The following is an 18,951-nucleotide window of genomic DNA, read 5'->3' as shown; positions in this document are numbered from 1 at the left end:
CCATAAATATCTTACCTGCATTCCCTCAAATGTTGGAACTCAATTGTAACCAACGTCAACCCATCACACCTAAGCAATTATGGATTAATCAAATTTAAGCAAGCTTTAATTACACTAGAGAGAGCATTGTCCTTCAATCTTGCTCCACATATTGCAAGTGTGTGAAAGTTTTCGAATGTCCTCAACTTGGGGGTTAAGTCATGAGGACACCCCATAGCCTGAGTGACTTTAGTGCCCTAGCAGAATCAAGACCGTCCATCTTGGATATGCCCTCAATTCTTGACTTCTTCTCAGTAAGATTGTCCATTCAGAGTTGGAAGGGGCTGAAGACAATGTATTGAGCTAGATAACTATTTGGCAAGGCTAGTATGGGAGAAAAGACAGTAAACCAAAAGCTCTTTTTAACATATTGGTTTAGATCATCTGATCTTAAATTTTGCGAAATTAAATGTCAAAATTTCAATCTTGACTGTAGACTACAGGTGGTGCACATTAATTATGCAGCACCCAAGCCAAGCACCTTATAATTGGTCGGTTGGTTCAGTTCAAGATGTGCCATAAATAATACATTTAGTTGAATTCATTTTGGTCTAATTGGTCTAGGCAATTCAAGATGTGCCATAAATAGTGCAATTAGTGCAATTCATTTTGGTCTAATTGGTCTATGAAGATTCGGTCTAAAATCGCGAATTCTTATGGACATTCAATGAGCTCCCTTTTAGGCCCATTGATATCTCAACTAATTCTCAAGTGGATGGCTCTATACCTATAAATGAAGCAGAATTTTTTTTATGCACGTATAGCTTCGCTTCAACTCCAAAAATATTGAAACTCTTGACCTCTTACTATAAAGTGTTAGAAAAATAATTATGTTTATTTTAAATACATATATTCATAAGACTAGGAACAATAACAGATAATGACAGGATAACAACTGAAAATTGAGGGGGCAGAATGGTGCGATCCGATCTAATACAACCAAATAGCCAATCCATGTTAATATCTTAAACCCCACTGCAAAAACATTCTTATTTTAAAGCTCTTATAAAGATGGCATTCAATGCACAAGTCTCCTTCATCGAAAATGATCTAAAAAAGATTGATACCAAACTTTATTGATGCTTAGCAGCTCTATAAGTTCTTTGACATGCTCCCACTTTAACTCCAGCTAAATTTCTCTTAAGGTTTTCTCAAAGTCTTGATCAACTAAATAATTACTTTGGTTGTGTTTCCACCTTCTCATCATCCCATGAGTCCAAGCGTTTTGTAGCTTTCTCCACCTGAAGATTCAGTTTACAAATCACAAATACATAGAATTGAGCTATTCAAGCCCATAAAGAATGTTAGTTGCTTTGACCATCAGATGTGTTCTAGAGTTTATCAATTCATTTTGTCCTTTTTCTTTCTTTAATTGATATTTCCAGCAGTTAGTACATATCAAAATTGACATGCATGTTCAACCTTGTCTTTCAATCCTTTTCATTTTGTTTTTTAAGACAATTTTCTGGATTGAAAATTTGAGGTGCACATATGTAGAATCAAATTGTGTGGCAGAAACAGATTTGTCTTGTCTTATCTAGTAGCTAGGTCTGTGTTCAACAGTGTTAAAGCGACAAAATATATCTAGTTGTATATTGAGATATGTGCAATATGGTTCAATCCTAGAAACCTATAAAAGAGTTTGAAATGATAGTTTTCCTCAGCAGTTTTATTCCAAGAAATTTGAAGAATTCAAGAATTTAAATGAATAATACAACTCTCTATAGAAGTGCAAACATATTCTGAAATTTTCAAATGCAAAATACAAAAACTATATGGAAAGATAGTGATTGTATAAAGAGATTATAAATGAATTGACTATTACAGTTAATAAAATTAATGATTTGAGTTACCTCTTTGTTCCAATCAGTGCGATATGTAACCCACAATAAAATACATGTCTGCAAGGCTGTTCCTCCTATCATCCCTGACCATATGCCCTACATAAAATCACAAACAAACATCAATTATTTTTTATGCTTATTAAATGTAGCTACAAAACCCCTTGAATCCTCCAACATCCAGCACATAGAAACAGATGAAAGCAAAGGATAAATTTGCTTTGAAGTGTGTTTCCAAGAGAATCCAAATTCAGTTTGGGCAAGTTATATTAATAAACAATCTATGCATGCCACCATCACTGACAAATACAGGTAAAAGAAAGAAGAAAAAAAACCAAAACAGCATCAATCCTCCTGGGAATCTCTGTACCTTGACACCCAAATCGAACTTAAAACCCAGAAGAGCACCAAGTGGAATCCCTACCACGTAATAACATCCAACGTTGACACAAGCCACAAATGTCTGCCATCCGCACCCAACAGCCACACCTTCCATATTCACATGAACATCATCAGTGCAACAATACCAAGTAGAAATTACAAAGATGGGTTATATGTCTAATGGGGTCAACTTTATTGTACAGGTCTTAAAGGTCTGTAAGAGGAGAAAGTTAGGTGTAATGTACTTTCAAGTGGAAAAAATCAATCCTCGTTGAACTTTGTTGAATCAGCTCTGGAGCCCTTAGAACACTAATCAAGTACCTAACAAAATCAGAGACAGAATTCCTTTTCTTTCTTGGACAAGATAGATAGAGAATTCCGATGTGTTCTGTTTAACTTTTTCCATACATGAGTTAGGCAACAGTATCGTGGAACGACTGCATGCAAGTTGGTGAGCATGAAAAGAGAGAGAGCAGAGCAAAGCAGTAGTACCAGAGAGTACAGGTTGAACACCGTTGAGAATAAGAGTGATGGCAAGAAGTGGGCAAAGTTCAGAAACAGCGTCGGCAACGGTCTCACCGCTAGTGAAAGCATAGCTGATGACATGACGCAACGCCATCACCACCACTGCCAGGGCTGCTGCTATCACCAACGACACCGTCGTCACAATCACAACAGCGAACGCCGCCGACTTTGGGTGCCCTGCTCCAAGCTCATTGCTCACTCTTACGCTGCGTCATCACTCACTCAATCACCATGTTATCATTAACCCATCAGATAATAAAGAACAAATGTTTGATTAGTGTGTGAGATTAACCCATCAAATTACTACCTTGCAGCTGCGTTGAATCCAACAGAAACCATAAACGCGCAACCACTGATTGTCATGCTGCACATCACAATAAATCCTGTGAGATTATGTATGGCCCTTAGGAACCTAACTGAGTAAATTAATGGGGAAGTACCAGACCAGACAGATAGAGCATCCAAAGCAATTTCAGGGTTGTTGAGCAAACCGGCAATCAAAACCAGTATCTGAAAGTACCAAGATTCCAAGCAAAGCATCACTGCAGAGGAAGCCGATAGTTTCAAGAACTCAGGCAAACCAGAGAAAGCTCTGAGGGTGAACCCATTCCATGTATGTTTACACCTAGGGCTCATCACTATATAACAGAACTGACCCACCACAGTAATCCACCATGAAAAACTTAACACCAAAGAGGCACCAAGGAGACCAAAACCAAGCTTGAAAATGACTACCCAGCTTAATAAGAGATGAAATGCAAATGTGGCTGATGCTATGTAAGCACTAGGAGCAACGATGCTCTGTGCTTGCAAGAATTTCTGGATTGGGAAGGTGGCTGCGTATGCGAATATCTGAGGGATCAACCCATACACAAACAATGCAGCAGCAGAAGCAATGGTGGAGGATTCACCCAGTAGGAGTAATATGGGCTTTGAGAATATATAAACCACCACAAGTGGAATCCCAGTTGCCATGAGGAGGATTGTTGACCTCTGCATATAGACTCCCAGCATTTCATACTTGGCTGCTCCATAAGCTTGCCCACATAGTGTCTCAACCGCACTACCCATGCCAAGCTGCCCATAAAGAAACAACAATTTATCAGTCCTTGGGTAGAGCTCATTGATCCTTCAATTCACTAACTGGTAATGGTAATTACAGAAATGAAATATGGATGGGGGTAGTAGAGAGCATTAATATATACCATAAGGCCAAAGGTGAAAACTTGAATGCCTGTGTTGCCGAGGGAAGCAGCTGCATACTCAAGGTTACCGAGGTGGCCGGCGAAGATCTGGGAGGAAATGGACATGAGGTAGTTGATTATGGAGTTAATTATAGCAGGTGCAGCAAGATAGAACATCATCCTGAGTTCAATTAAGGAAGCTAATCGGAGACATTTGAACCATGACAATCTTTCATCTGAGAGTATAGCTTCTAGTTCATGGCTGACTTGGTGAGCATCTGATGGCAATGGCTTTTCTTGAAGGAGAGGTTGATGAAGGAGGTTCTCTTCTTCTTGGGATGCTGGTGGTGGTGATGAATCCATGATTTTTATTTTTATTCTGTTTTTCTAATTCCAGGTTTCAGGAGCAACAGAGAAACAATTCAAAGAATTATGAGAGATGAGGAGTTGGGGTTTCAAATTGAACTTCAAGGAGAAGAGAATGATAGGCTCTCTGAGAACCAATCAGTGGAACCTGCTAAGTTGAGTAGCAGGGATAACCAATGAAATGGAATATGAAAGATATCTTTAAAAATAAAAATCAACAAACATAGTAGTTACTACTACTAACCACGACAAAAATTTCTTTCTCGACCAGTAAACCATGTTGATGATTGTTCATTGAAAGATGATTATCATGGTGGGGACATAATTATTTCAATCAAAAGTTGCGTGACTTTCTATCTCTCTCAAATGAGAATCTCGGTTACCAAACAATCAAATGATACATAGATTTAGGTTGACCAAGGATTTCACACACTAAGCAGTGGAAGAGCATATCTTATTGGTAAATGATTCATCAGTTATGGAAATGTTCACAATAATTACAATTATTTCAACTTGCTATATGAAATTTCACCACTATATTACACAATCTTGGAGGAATCATCCTCTGGATTTTCTTTTCTTCTCTGTAGCTTTCTTCCTTGACCTTTTCACACCTTTTCCGCTTTCCTGCCACCAAGAATAGAGTGAGTTTCAATGGTTTGTACTGGCTAAGTAGAAAAGATAAAATTTCTGTCCCACTAACCATTACAGTCAAAGAAGAATTGTCTAAACCTACTAACATTGTTACCTCATTAAACAATTTATTAAAGGAACACTCTAGCAAAACAAGTGATAAAATGGACTTCTTAAAACATTAGTTAGAGAAGTTCTTCTATAACTCTTACTAAACAACAGCAAGTGTGATTTGGAACCCTGATAACCTGCTTTGGCAGTGCAGTAAAAGCAGAATCGAGCACAAAAGTTTGAAAAACTGTAGTTTGCCATTTACTATTTAAATATCACTGCCATTTAAGCAGAAAAGAATGAAAATTCCTCCTCCAGTACATCATGACCTTAATTCAAACTTAAAAGTGTACCTTTTTTTTTTTTAATTGGGAGTTCTAGCAGGATACTCTGTCTAAAACATTGGACTAGTGAAACATATCTCAGGCATGTCTAAGATAAATGGCATATAATGTGTTCAAAGTACCTTCTTATACTGCATATAAGCAACTCGCCCCATCAATTCTTGTCCACTCATGTTCACATAAACCTGATGATCAACAGATAATTTCAGTATCCATAAACTCACCAAAAAGAAGACATGTGAAGGCATTTCGGAAATGAAGTTGAAATAAACAGAGACTTTTGTTTTGGGGGTGGAGGGGGGGGGGGTGCAGAAAGGGAGTGGCTTGGTTGATGAAGTTAGGGAAGAGATTCCATTTCATCCCATTTCTCTTCACTTTAAATTTCCACCATCCTTCCATTACTCGATGTGATTCAGAAGGGCTTCATGATTGCTAGATCACCTGCCCAAGTAGGGAAGTTCCAGTCATAAAGCCCTCTAATGAAACCAAACAATCCACCTGTGTCTTACTCTATGCAAGCAAACACCCATTACCATGGTTTTAAGATCAAGATCAACCAGTAGAGAACATTTTAGCAATCTGATAATGATAACAAATTAGGATTATACACAAGAAACCCTTTTTTGGCCTTCTCTTAAGCCCTATGTCTGTTGTCCCTAGGAGATCTTTTAACAATCCAACTTCCTCTTATTTTATGCCAGTTAACACCCTTTTGCCATGGTTTTGAGATCAAGATCCACCAGTAGAGAACATAGTAGCAATCTGATAATGATAACATAATTAGGATTATACACAGTTTATCTTTTATTGACTTTCTCTTCAACACTATGTCTCTTATCCCTAGGACATCCTCTCTTTTTTCATGAACTTTCACCCTGAATCAGGATGGATTGGCTAATCCTGATCAGGAGTGCCAGTGGCTGCTCCAACTCAGCTTTGCTTATCTTACTTTCTTTATTCCTATTGGCACTTACACATTATCAGTTGGAAGATGGCTATACTCATGAAACAAATCAAGTGCAGTTACGTTATTCTCATATACAACCAAAAAAACATTTCTATTTCTTATCACATGAAAATCAATGGTTTGAGAAATTATTGTTACTTTTGATGGCCTAAGGACCAACATAGGGAGTGTTGATAATATTATAGGTCTATTAGCTCTCCAGTAAAGAGCTTACAGAACATATCAGTTGTACTTACAAATACCAAATTAGAACAGCACACCCTGAAAAAAGAAAAAAAAAATGTAAATGAAGGCTACTTCAATCAGATAGTTTTCAAGCCTGAAGACCAGAGTTTTCAATGACTTACTATACGCCTATAACCCAAACTGCTCCTAAACTAACAAGGATTCACAACAACACCTTGAACAGAATGGTGCTATGAATCAAATAAATTCTTCCATCTTATATGAGAAGTAAAAGCCATCATAAAAAATCATCCGATCAAGATATTTAATTGCTTACCCTTCTCCCATCCTGGCCTGTATACCAGTGACCAACAGACTGGCCTTGCGCATGAACTCGTCTTTTGCCTGCATTTCTGGGCGTGCAGGCATTGCTTTTGGGGTTGGCCCAATCATTTGAAGGTTGTGAGACCTCTTTAGGATTAGGAGTGTTGTTCTTCTTACCTCTTTTTGTGTTTCCTGCAAGAGCCTTGTTACCTGCTCTATTAGGCTGTGGACAGACTCTCTGACCAAATTGACCCCTGAGGTTATAAAGGTATAAAATGTCAGAAAAAACATATGAAACTTTCATCAAACAATATAGGACAATATTAGAAGTAAATTATCAGAATAATTACATGTAATTAATGACTGCTGCATCAGACTGCTTGTATCCTCTGTTATTAGTATCCACAAGAGGGAAGAAGTTGGGCAAGCGTTTACGAACTAAATCCTGGATCCTTGTGTCCTCATGGTAAAAGTATCGATATGAAGGAGGAAGAGAAGTTGGCAGATCCTCCAACTGTGCAACATTTTCATTCTGAAAATTGGGGCTACTGACTTGTATGTGTTTATCCCTCTGTACTACATTTGTATCCTTCACTGACCTGAAGTACTCATCACAAAACTCATCCAAAGCTGGGGTGGGAATACTTGGATTCTTCTTTGGGCTAAAATCTTTCCATAAATCAGCAGTTTGAAATGTACTTGGCAACCTTCTGTTTGTCTTCATTGGTGGATTGCCTGCCACATATTGGTCTGGACTACATTGCCTTTCGTTTGCCACAGTATCGTTCTTCCCAGCATCTTGACATAAGTCTTCACTATCAGAAGGCCCATCTGAGTCAGAATCAAGCAATCGGAATCTTCTGAGAGGACTGATAGTCAACTTAGGAAACATCAACTTGTCCTCACCTCCCCCCAAATTTGCAGAATTTGAGACATTTGAAGATGCTGTGGATTTCTTTACTTTATTCTTGTTCATTGATTGTGCAGTTAAGACCCTACGGCAATGCAATTGAGACTTTGAACTGTTACTCGCAGAATGGATTTGTACTGCTGAGTGTCCAACAGTTCCTCCTAAAGAAATTTTAAAAAAGAAAAAAGGAAAAAAAAGAAATGTTCAGATCAATGAGTATTTAGCTAGTAGTAGAGAAAATCAAAATCAGTTACACAAAGGTATGGATATCTAGATTTGAAACTAAATCTTAGGGGAAAGTGTAACAGAAACCAAATCATTTTTCATCATCTCAAATCTTCAAAACAACTAGCACTGTAAGTGATGCAAACCTTATAAAGACACAATTGCTAGTTAATCAGATCAGCTCAACTCAAACCGGTTGGGAGTGTTCATAAGTTAATAAAAGATCCCACAAATCGCACCCTCAATTAGAAAGCATATCAGAGGTTTGTGAAATAAGCGTTTCTTAAATGGTCCTCTTTGGACATTCAAACCCATAATTCGCAACCTCAACTAGAATTCATAGCAGAGGTTTGTGGGATTAGAATAGCAACACAACGACATAGCTCGTCAAATCAAATCAATCAAGAGGAAAATTTTGAAAGTCGAATGTACCGCCCTGAGTATGTCATTACAGAAACATGATTCAACCAAAAAAAAGGCTTTAGGCGTTGGGAAAGAAGCGTTCTTACCTCTATGCAGTTCTTCCTGAGATGAGAACTCTTCTATGTCATCATCAACATCTAGTGACGACTGCATCGGTTGTGGCTTGCCGACCGCAGGCGACTGAGTCGCGGGACCTCGCTTCAGGCGCTTGAGGAGCGGAGGTGAATCTTCGGTCTGTATGACAGGAACGAGGTTTTGAACTTGTAAATCGTCATCGTTTTCGTAAACCTGGAAAGTTACATTGCTTGAAGAATCTGGAGCTTGCTTGCAGACGGATCCTTCTCTAGGGTCAGCTAGGGGCTCTGAATCGAAGTCGAAATCAATGCCCAGGGAGAACGACGGAGCTTCGAAATCCTCCATCGATCTGCAACTACCAAGAATTGAGATGAGAAATTCAGAATCGCGAACTGGAAACAGGAAGAACTTAGTCGAAATCGAAATCAATGCCCGGAGACGCGGGCCGAACCTCCATCGTCTGCCTGCGTTGAGATGAGAATTTAGAATCGCGAACTGGAAACAGGAAGAACTTAGTTTGAATTTTGGAAGGAAGAGATGGAGGGAGAAATCAAGGGTGGAATTTGGGAGAAAATTTTCGAATTTTCGTATTCTTAAGAGAGCGCGCGCCAAAACAAGAAATGTGCCTCGCAACTTGCAAGGTCGATCGAAGAACCAGAACGGTCGGTTCGGGTTGGAACCGCATTTTAATTGTTTTACCCCAAAATAGGAGTTAAAGACTGAATTAAAAAAATATATAAATTATACTATTATATCATACCATCATCAAGATCCGAAATATCAAACACCCCCCCCCCCCCCCCCCCCTTGGGGGCGGGTCCTTCTTTTCCCCCGTTTCCCCCCCCCCCTTTTCAGGGCCCCCCCTTTTTTGGGGGTTTCCCCCGTGGATCACTCAAATCAAAGCCATTGGCAACACCAGTCGGCAAATTAAAATTGGAACTAGCTCAATTTGCCGAGTTAGAGGCCTTTGCACAATTCGCTTCTAATCTCGATGAAAATTTGTAGGGTATTTAGGGTTGTTTTTGTTTGAATTGTTGTGTAGCCTAATTTGAAGTCAATAAACACACTAAAATCATTATTTTGGCTTAAAACATTACTTAATCTAAAGTTTCTGATTGGCACATGCCAGACTATATGTGGATAAAATTGAAATGTTTATAAAAGTTATATAAATTAATGTAAACATGTAAAGATAACATAAACACACAATTGGTGAGAAGTAATAAAGTTTACAATTCATTATACAGTTATATTAAGTATGATTCATGATTCACATTCTGTTGACTTATGCTTCACATTTTATCTTATGTTACTTTAGCAAAAATTGAATTAAGAATCGGTAAAAAACTCAAATGAAATTCTGTTAAATATGGTGAATTTGAGAATATATCGTCGAAAAATCGATTTTTCGCGATATATCACCAATTTTTCGGCAATATATAGTTGACATTTGGTATATGTCATGTCGCTGGGGGAGTCGTGTCACCCCTTAGCTGTGTCGGCAATATTTCGCCCTGTGCGGCTGATATTTTGTTTTATGACTATCATACTATTATTGTTAACAGTATTATTATTATTACTCTATAAAATCATGTACTCCTCTTTTGTGGTAAATATTTTCTTTGATCATTCTATTCGTTTGTTTATATTCAAATTACATTTTTTTTGTATCATATCTTTATCATATTTTTTTCATTGAATTTTTGGTATCCTTTATATTAAGAAAAAAAAAAGGGTACAAAATCAAATCATTCAAATAAGGAAAGAGAATTTCAAAGAATTATCTCGGAGATCTTAAGAAAATTTAAAATCATAAATCACCCCAAAAAAAAATTATGTTGCAAAATTAAATGAGGAAAGAGAATTTTCAAAATCTTTTCCAAGATCATTCTATCATTTGTTTCTATTTAAATGACATGTTTTTTGTGCTAGGTCTTCATCATTTTTTTCCATTGAATTCTTGGTATCTTTTATATTTTAAAAAAAAAAAATCTATAATCAATCAATCAAATAAAGAAAGAGAATTTCAAAGAATTATCCCTTAGAAAATCTTAAGAACATCATAAAAAATAAAAATAAAAAAAATTGCAAAATCAAATGGTGAAAGAAAATTTTCACACATTGATTTCATGAAAATCACAAATCAGAAATTACCCGTTAGAAAAGAAAGTAAAAAAATCAATCCAAACTTCCTTTTAGATTGAAGAGTTGTGACCTCATCAGTGACAAGGTACATGAAGTTCTCTTCTATAATGTTAAAAATAAATTACTTTTCAAAATTATTACCATACCGTGATGATAAGGTCAGTTGTGATATAAAAATTTTATGCATACGATGCACCTATCATACTATTCTATGTTTTTTGGTAAGAATCATACTATACTATACTACTATATAAAAGAAAAACTTTAAATAATTGTGATATATATTTTAATTGACCAAAATATCCTCCTTCAATAGACATGTACATATTTTCACAAAACTCAAGAGGTACCAACTCCCATGCAGCACCAGCCAAAGAGCCCTAGTACCATCATATCATATCATACTATTATACCATATCATAACATACTATCATTTATTTTTGGTAAATCATATTATCATACTTCCATATTATTATATAAAAGTCAAAATTCAATCCATTTTTCATGACTGCCTTTGTCTTCTTGAAAGAGGGTTCTGCAGACTGTTGTTGGTTGTTTTTCTGGCGCAAGTTTGTTGTCTTTCATCTTCTAGGTTTAGGATACCTTGGGCGAAGGAAGATGAACCTGTTCTTTGGTCGTTGCCGCCTTCTTGAGCAAGGGTTTTTTGGATTGTTGTTGCTTGTCTCAAGACTCAAATACAGTTTCTAGGAATCTTTTTCCTCTAGGGTTCAAGATATATATATCTATGGTGAAGGATTAGTGAAGTTTTTGCGATTAGCTTCAGTTCAAGGGGAGGCCATAAGAACATCTTTTGTTTGAACAACATAAAGAGAAGACAAAACGGATAGAGTGTTTGTGGTTGGACGCCACAAAGTGTTAAACTGGGAAATCACACCTGTTACAAGGGCTGGACATTCGGTTCTTCCTGGTACTGAAGGTAAGGATGAATGATGCGACCCAATATTGGGTCAAATTCAAATCAAATTTGTTCAAATTGATCTGATCCGATTTGAAGGTTTGTTGGGTTGACTTTAGCTATTATAAAACAAGATATAGAAACAACTAACCATTTTTGAATGCAGGTTAAACTGATCACAATGGGATAACGGGAAACCCCATTAGTTATGGCACTTATTCTTCTCAACAGACCACAACTTCAAACTCTTACAGAAAACCATGATCTTCTTCATCTCAACAGACCACAACTTCAAACTCTTACAGCAAACCATGATGTTCATAAAACCTTAAACTAAATTCAAAAGACGCCCCTGCGTTTTATTGCCTCTTCTGGTGTGCGATGGGAATTATTGGCACTGCACCTTCATTCATATGGAACAGAAGGGAAGAACGTCAAGAGAAGGGCAAGGTTGGAACCAAAGCAGCAATCTTTGTGAAATAGTCTCCAGTCTTCGCTTAGGCTGTAATCCAGGAGAAGCATACGTAGATCAAGTTTTTGTTTATTGCTAGGGCGATAATCCTCCATTAATGCATCTTCTCTGCTGTCACGTGTTGCTACTTACTCCTCAAGACCATAAAAATAAAAAGGTAGTTGGCTTAAATCAAGGCCACATTTACCCTATCTTGGAAGTATTTGACATAACATACCTGAACTACCATATAGTAAAGCCATTTAATTTGGAATGAAGCCATGATTGGTAGTTGATGACCAACAAACTCTTAGACAAAGGAAGGAAGAGAGTATCATATAGTAAAGCCACATTAGAACAAAGCCATAATTGGTAGTTGATGACCAACTAACTCTTAGACAAATAAAGGAAGAGATCCTTTAAAAATATTTCAAAAAACTATACAACAATGTAATAGCCAACAAAACAATTTGAAGAAATATGATGGGAAAATTGAAAACCATCCCTATGCTTACTCTCTACTTACTCTAAATGTACACCAATAAACAAGAGCAACAATGCCCAATACAAGTGGAGTTAAGAGACTCATGTGGCTCATAAACATCAAAGGGTGATAAAATCCTACGAGCCTAAAATCAAAACCACAAGAAAAAAACTACAAGTTCCACATCGACAGGCCGATGAAGCGAAAAAAGAACATAAAAAACATCGAGATGAAAGATTTGGCCAATGCCGAAGTGTTGGAAGGACAACCAACTAAAAAGAAGGCGGCTCTCATCCATTCAAAATAAATGAAAATGAAGTTTCGGTAATGTTATATTCTACTAACCATATCCATTGCGTGATATAAAGCACAAATTGAAGCCAAACCAATACAACTATGATATACAAACAATATAAAAGTTTTGATGCATGTATTACAATTTCATGGCAGCTCGTATTTTCAATTTACAGTTTCATGATAGCTTGTATTTTTAATTTAAATTATATACGAAATTCATTCACTAATGTAGATAATGAAATACAAGACAATATAATCTTAGATTGATAAATTGCTATAGAGATGAACTCAACATATCCAGAGAATAAGAAAATTTGATTCTCTTAACTATACATATTACCTTATTGTGTGAAATCCCACAAAATCTAGTCCGAAAATCCATATTGTAGGTTTGAAAACCTGGGTGTGGGAAGAAAGCAACTGTGGGCCATCCGAATTGAAACCATTGAATTTGACTTTGAACCAATGGAAGTAGACGAACATGATGTTAAGTTAGGAACTTTGTCAAATAATTATGGAAGAAGAACTAATTTGAAATGTTGACGGACTTGGTAGATGGATCAAGAATACGATAATGATACAAGTGGAAGGTCCTAAAAAACCAGGTAAGACCCTACTATAATTTGGAAAATGAACTCAAGGTGAAGTTAGGGCCTTCGGAGTACCAAAATACACTTTTTGATGCAATCAAGGAAGGACTTCTGAGTGCTTTGAATGCTGGTTTTCATTGAATCATTATTGAGTCGGACAGTCTTGTGGCCATTCAAGCTCTTAATGATGGATTTGATGTTCCTCTGGCTGCGGCTTCTGTGGTGGCTGATATTTTGGCTCTTGCTGCTCCGCCCCTCATGGTCTTGTTTTCCTTTATCCCGCGCTCAACTAATATAGTTGCGAACTCTTTAGGCCTTGCGTGGCCTCTCTTAAGGTTCCAGGTGTTGTTGGCCTGTGAGCTCCCCTTGGCTTCAAGTTGTACTTGCGCTTGAGCCAGGCTTTTGTTCCCCTTCTTATTCTAATGAATGAATCAATTTCCACAAAAAAAAAATGTTTGTTTCTACCAAAAAAAAAAAAAAAAAAACTATATACTACGTTTGTTGATTTTTATTTTTTAATGTACCTTTCATATTCCATTTCATTGGTTATTCCTGGCAACTAGCAGGTTCCACTGATTGGTTCTCAGAGTGCCAATCAATCTTTTCTCCTTGAATTTCAATTTGAAACCCCTACCCCTCATCTCTCATAATTCTTTGAATTGTTTCTCCGTTGCTCCTGAAACCTCGAATGAGAAAAACAGAAGAAAAAAAACAAAAAAACCATGGAGTCGTCACCACAACCAGCATCCCAAGAAGAAGAGAACCTCCTTCATCAACCTCTCCTTCTTCAAGGAAAGTCACTACCATCGGATGCTCACCAAGTCAACCATGAACTAGAAGTTACACTCTCAGATGAAAGATTGTCACAGTTCACACGTCTCCGATTAGCTTCCTTAATTGAACTCAGGATGGTGTTCTATCTTGCTGCACCTGCTGTAATGAACTACATGATCAGCTACCTCATGTCCATTTCCTCCCAGATCTTCGCCGGCCACCTCGGTAACCTTGAGTACGCCGCTGCTTCCCTTGGCAACTCCGGCATCCAAGTTTTCACCTATGGCCTTATGGTATATATTAATTCTCTCTACTACCCCCACCCAACCCATATAATTTTCCATTTCTGTAATTACCAGTTAGTGAAGGATCGATCGACGAGCTCTACCCAAGGACTGATAAATTCTTGTTTCTTTATGGGCAGCTTGGCATGGGTAGTGCGGTTGAGACACTATGTGGGCAAGCTTATGGAGCGGCCAAGTATGAAATGCTCGGAGTCTATGTGCAGAGGTCAACAATCCTCCTCATGGCAACTGGGATTCCACTCATGGTGATTTATATATTCTCAAAGCCCATATTACTCCTGCTGGGTGAATCCTCCACCATTGCTTCTGCTGCTGCATTGTTTGTGTATGGGTTGATCCCTCAGATATTCGCATACGCAGCCAACTTCCCAATCCAGAAATTCCTGCAAGCACAGAGCATCGTTGCGCCTAGTGCTTACATATCATCAGCCACATTTGTATTTCATCTCTTACTAAGCTGGGTAGTCATTTACAAGCTTGGATTTGGTCTCCTTGGTGCTTCTTTGGTTTTAAGCCTTTCATGGTGGATTATTGTGGTGGGTCAGTTCTGTTATATAGTGATGAGCCCTAAGTGTAAACATACATGGACTGGGTTCACCCTCAGAGCTTTCTCTGGTTTGCCTGAATTCTTGAAACTATCGGCTTCCTCTGCTGTGATGCTTTGCTTGGAATGTTGGTACTTTCAGATACTCGTTTTGATTGCCGGTTTGCTCAAGAACCCTGAAATTGCTTTGGATGCTCTATCTGTCTGGTCTGGTACTTCCCCATTAATTCACTCACTTAGGTTCCCTAGGGCCACACATAATCTCAAAGGATTTATTGTGATGTGCAGCATGACAATCAGGGGTACGGCGTTCATGGTTTCTGTTGGATTCAACGCAGCTGCAAGGTAGTAATTTGAGGGGTTAATCTCACACACTAATCAAACATTTGTTCTTTATTATCTGATGGGTTAATGATAACATGGTGATTGATTGAGTGAGTGATGACGCAGTGTAAGAGTGAGCAATGAGCTTGGAGCAGGGCACCCAAAGTCCGCGGCGTTCGCTGTTGTGATTGTGACGACGGTGCCATTGGTGATAGCAACAACGCTGGCAGCGGTGGTGATGGCGTTGCGTCATGTCATCAGCTATGCTTTCACTAGCGGTGAAACCGTTGCCGACACCGTTTCTGAACTCTGCCCGTTTCTCGCCGTCACCCTCATTCTGAACGGTGTTCAACCTGTACTCTCTGGTACTACTCGCTTTGCTCTCTCTCTCTCTCTCTGTGTTCTTGCTCACCAACTAGCATGCAGTCATTGTTACCTAACTCATGTAAGGAAAAAGTTAAACCGAACACATCCCGATCAAATTCTCTATCTATCTTGTCCAAGAAAGAAAAAGAATTGTGTCTCTCATCTTGTTAGGTATCTGATCAATGTTGCAAGGAATCCAAAGCTGAATCAACAAAGTTGACGGAGGATTTGGATTTTTTCCACTGGGAGTACGGTACACCCAACTTTCTTTTCTTGTAGGGGTTCACAAAAGATCTCAGGCCACATGAGAAGGATTGCACACTTGTGTTTCACATTAATTGAGCAGCACGTACTGTACTATGAACGTTCGATCTCGACTATCCGTTTCACAAAGAAAAAAATTACATTTTCAGAAATAGACCGTCAAGATCGAAATTTCAGTCGAGATCGAGCTGCAGATTGTGTAGCACCTAAGTGCAAAGGATTTGAATGCGATAAACCTAACCCTTTGGCCTATTGCAGATTAGGTTGATTCAATCTAGACACTAACATACATGCTGGTACCTTTGGTGTCTACCTTATGGTTGTTACCTAACTTTCATTAAATCTTATCTGCTCAAAAACCATGTGTACATATAAACAAAGTGAAAAAATTAAAAAATTAAAAACAATTTTTTTTTGAAATGAACCAAATCATGTTTTAGACACTTAGATATAATGAAGACTTAGTAGCGATCATCTAATGTTACCTACCACGAACACCACCTCATGAGCAGTGTTAGGTGTTAGACACTAAGACATCTTTCTATGTTCTACTTGGTATTGTTGCATTGATCATGTTCATGTGAATATCGAAGGTGTGGCTGTTGGGTGTGGATGGCAGACATTTGTGGCTTGTGTGAACGTTGGATGCTATTACGTGGTAGGGATTCCACTTGGTGCTCTTCTGGGTTTTAAGTTCGATTTGGGTGTCAAGGTACAGAGATTTTACAGGAGGATTGATGCTGTTTTTTTTTTTTTTTTTTACCTGTATTTGTTAGTGATGCTGGCATAGATTGTTTATTAATATAACTTGTCCAAACTGATTTGGATTCTCTTGGAAAAACACATATATCAAAGCAAATTTATCCTTTGCTTTCATCTGTTTGTGTGGGGTTTTGTAGCTACATTTAATAAGTATAAAAAAAAATTAATTGATGTTTGTTTGTGATTTTATATAGGGCATATGGTCAGGGATGATAGGAGGTACAGCCATGCAGACATGTATTTTATTGTGGGTTACATATCGCACTGATTGGAACAAAGAGGTAAAACTCAAGTCATTAATAATCGTAACTGTAATACTCAATTCATTTATAATCTCTTTATACAATCACTATCTTTCCATATAAGTTTTTGTATTTTGCATTTGAAAATTTTAGAATACGTTTGCACTTCTCTAGTGTGTTATTATTCATTTAAGATTCTCAAATTCTTTGAATTTCTTAAGATAAGACTGTCAAGAAAAACTATCACCACAAACTCTTCTATAGATTTCCTATGATTGAACTATCACTAGATATATTTTGTCGCTTTAACACGGTTGAACACGGACCTACTAGATACATAAGACAAATCTGGTTCTGCCACACAATTTGATTATACATATGTGCACCTCAAATTTTCAATCCAGAAAATTGTCTTGAAAAAAAAAATGAAAAGGATTGAAAGATAAGGTTAAATAAGCATATATGTCAATTTTGGTATGAACTAATTTCTGGAAAGGTCAATTAACGAAGGACAAGGACAAAATGACTTTATAAACTTAGGAACACATCCGACAGTCAAAGCAACTAACATTCTTCATAGGCTTGAATAGCTCAATTCTATGTATTTGTGATTTGTGAACTGAATCTTCAGGTGGAGAAAGCTACAAAACGCTTGGACTCATGGGATGATGAGAAGATGGAAACACAACCAAAGTAATTATTTAGTTGATCAAGACTTTGAGAAAACCTTAAGAGAAAGTTAGCTGGAGTTAAAGTGGGAGCATGTCAAACAACTTATAGAGCTGCTAAGCATCAATAAAGTTTGGTATCAATCTTTTTTAGATCATTTTCGATGAAGGAGACTTGTGCATAAGAATGTCTTTTGTGATGGGGTGTGTAAACAATCAATACTCAGTGGCTATTTGGTTGTAATTAGATCAGATCGATCGGACCATTCTGCACCTCAAATTTCAACTGTTATTGTGCCACTATCTGTTATAGCTCCTGGTCTTCTGAATATATGTACTTAAAACAAAAATAATTATTCGTCCAATACTTCATAATAAGAAGTCAAGAGTTTCAATATTTTTGGAGTCAAAGTGAAGACCTATGTGTATAAAAAAAATTCTGCTTCATTTATATGTATAAAGCTATCCTCTTGAGGATTAGTTGAGATGTGTGTAAGATGGCTTGAATGAACCTCAGCTCCAAATAAAAGAATGACCCACACCGGCTGGCCCGATTGAAAGTGAACCTGATGGTTTGCTAAATAGTTTGGGATCTAGTGAATGCCTAAGCTAATGCATTAGTTGGTTCAAGTCTAAAATTGACTAATGCCCAATCTAAATGACAGAAACAAGTAACTGAACCATAAATAAACCTGCTCAAAATCAAACCGGTTGGTATGTGTTGCTCCAAAATTTGACTGTGGGCCAACTAGTTCACTACTTGACCAGTCTTGGTTCCTGAGAAACAAAAAAAGTGAGTGTGGGCCGCCTTATTAGTGGACGGGAAGCTACCTCCAATAATTAAGTCAGAATCTGGTGAATACATATCCTCGTAGGGAGGAATAAATGTTCCAAGAAGACAAAGAGAGAATGTCTTCTTAGGTAGTTGCTGGAGAGTAATAACCAGAGTTAATGTTCTTGGACTTAATTCAATTTGCGTTGAGTATTTGCTTATATGTCAAGTTAATGCTTTTGAGGTGATGAAGATGCATGGTAGCCCTCGAATAATTTCTTGATCCCAAATTCTGGGTTATGATGGCTCTTAGGTGATTCGATGGCATTGTGCCGACTAATTAAATGGCATTTGCTTGGGTGTTGCTTAATCAATGCGCATCACCTGAACTCTACGGTCGAGATTGAAATCTCGACCTTCCATTTCGTAAGAAGGTAGAAACTCACTTGTGTGAGATAGACGGTCGGGATCAAAATCTCAGTTGAAATTTTGATCTTGAACGTACGCATCACAATGCTATGCATTAATGCATAGCATTGAAGCACGACTAAATTATAAGTATCATGTTCATGTCTGGCCAATGGAGCCTGATTA

General features: G+C 37.6%; 3 protein-coding genes across 6 annotated transcripts; 1 reads left to right on the top strand and 2 right to left on the bottom strand.

The window, feature by feature from the left end:
* Nucleotides 1-889: 889 nt before the first annotated feature.
* On the bottom strand, nt 890-4,528 carry LOC149004219 (protein DETOXIFICATION 40-like). 2 transcript variants are annotated; one of them, XM_089168973.1, is made up of 7 exons: nt 3,992-4,528; nt 3,232-3,863; nt 3,094-3,150; nt 2,754-2,992; nt 2,305-2,369; nt 1,893-1,979; nt 890-1,280 (listed from the first exon to the last, which is right to left on the bottom strand). In XM_089168973.1, exons 1-7 carry the CDS (start codon nt 4,331-4,333, stop codon nt 1,215-1,217), a joined length of 1,488 nt encoding a protein of 495 aa, XP_089025099.1. In that variant the 5' UTR covers nt 4,334-4,528; the 3' UTR covers nt 890-1,214. The 2 variants fall into 2 exon arrangements, with proteins under 2 accessions (XP_089025099.1, XP_089025098.1); XM_089168972.1 differs by having other exon boundaries at nt 893-1,280; nt 2,251-2,369; nt 3,992-4,526.
* A 158-nt stretch (nt 4,529-4,686) lies between these two features.
* LOC149004218 (uncharacterized) lies at nt 4,687-8,886 on the bottom strand. Its single transcript, XM_089169116.1, has 5 exons — nt 8,465-8,886; nt 7,171-7,891; nt 6,834-7,074; nt 5,487-5,549; nt 4,687-4,963 (listed from the first exon to the last, which is right to left on the bottom strand). The coding sequence occupies exons 1-5, from the start codon at nt 8,796-8,798 to the stop codon at nt 4,895-4,897; spliced, it is 1,428 nt and encodes a 475-aa protein (XP_089025242.1). The 5' UTR covers nt 8,799-8,886; the 3' UTR covers nt 4,687-4,894.
* A 4,952-nt stretch (nt 8,887-13,838) lies between these two features.
* Nucleotides 13,839-17,982, top strand: LOC149004217 (protein DETOXIFICATION 40-like). Of its 3 annotated transcripts, XM_089168837.1 has the most exons (7): nt 13,845-14,403; nt 14,535-15,166; nt 15,248-15,304; nt 15,410-15,648; nt 16,507-16,625; nt 16,870-16,956; nt 17,549-17,982. In XM_089168837.1, exons 1-7 carry the CDS (start codon nt 14,059-14,061, stop codon nt 17,612-17,614), a joined length of 1,545 nt encoding a protein of 514 aa, XP_089024963.1. In that variant the 5' UTR covers nt 13,845-14,058; the 3' UTR covers nt 17,615-17,982. The 3 variants fall into 3 exon arrangements, with proteins under 3 accessions (XP_089024964.1, XP_089024963.1, XP_089024962.1); XM_089168836.1 differs by having other exon boundaries at nt 14,535-15,304; XM_089168838.1 differs by lacking the exon at nt 16,507-16,625 and having other exon boundaries at nt 13,839-14,403; nt 14,535-15,304.
* Nucleotides 17,983-18,951: the final 969 nt, after the last annotated feature.

Source organism: Hakea prostrata, chromosome 9 (assembly GCF_041222555.1).
Source record: "Hakea prostrata isolate BN-2017 chromosome 9, UWA_Hpros_2, whole genome shotgun sequence".
Lineage (NCBI taxonomy): Eukaryota > Viridiplantae > Streptophyta > Magnoliopsida > Proteales > Proteaceae > Hakea > Hakea prostrata.
Note: the sequence above shows the minus strand (reverse complement) of the source record. Positions and strands in the feature narration are given on the sequence as shown.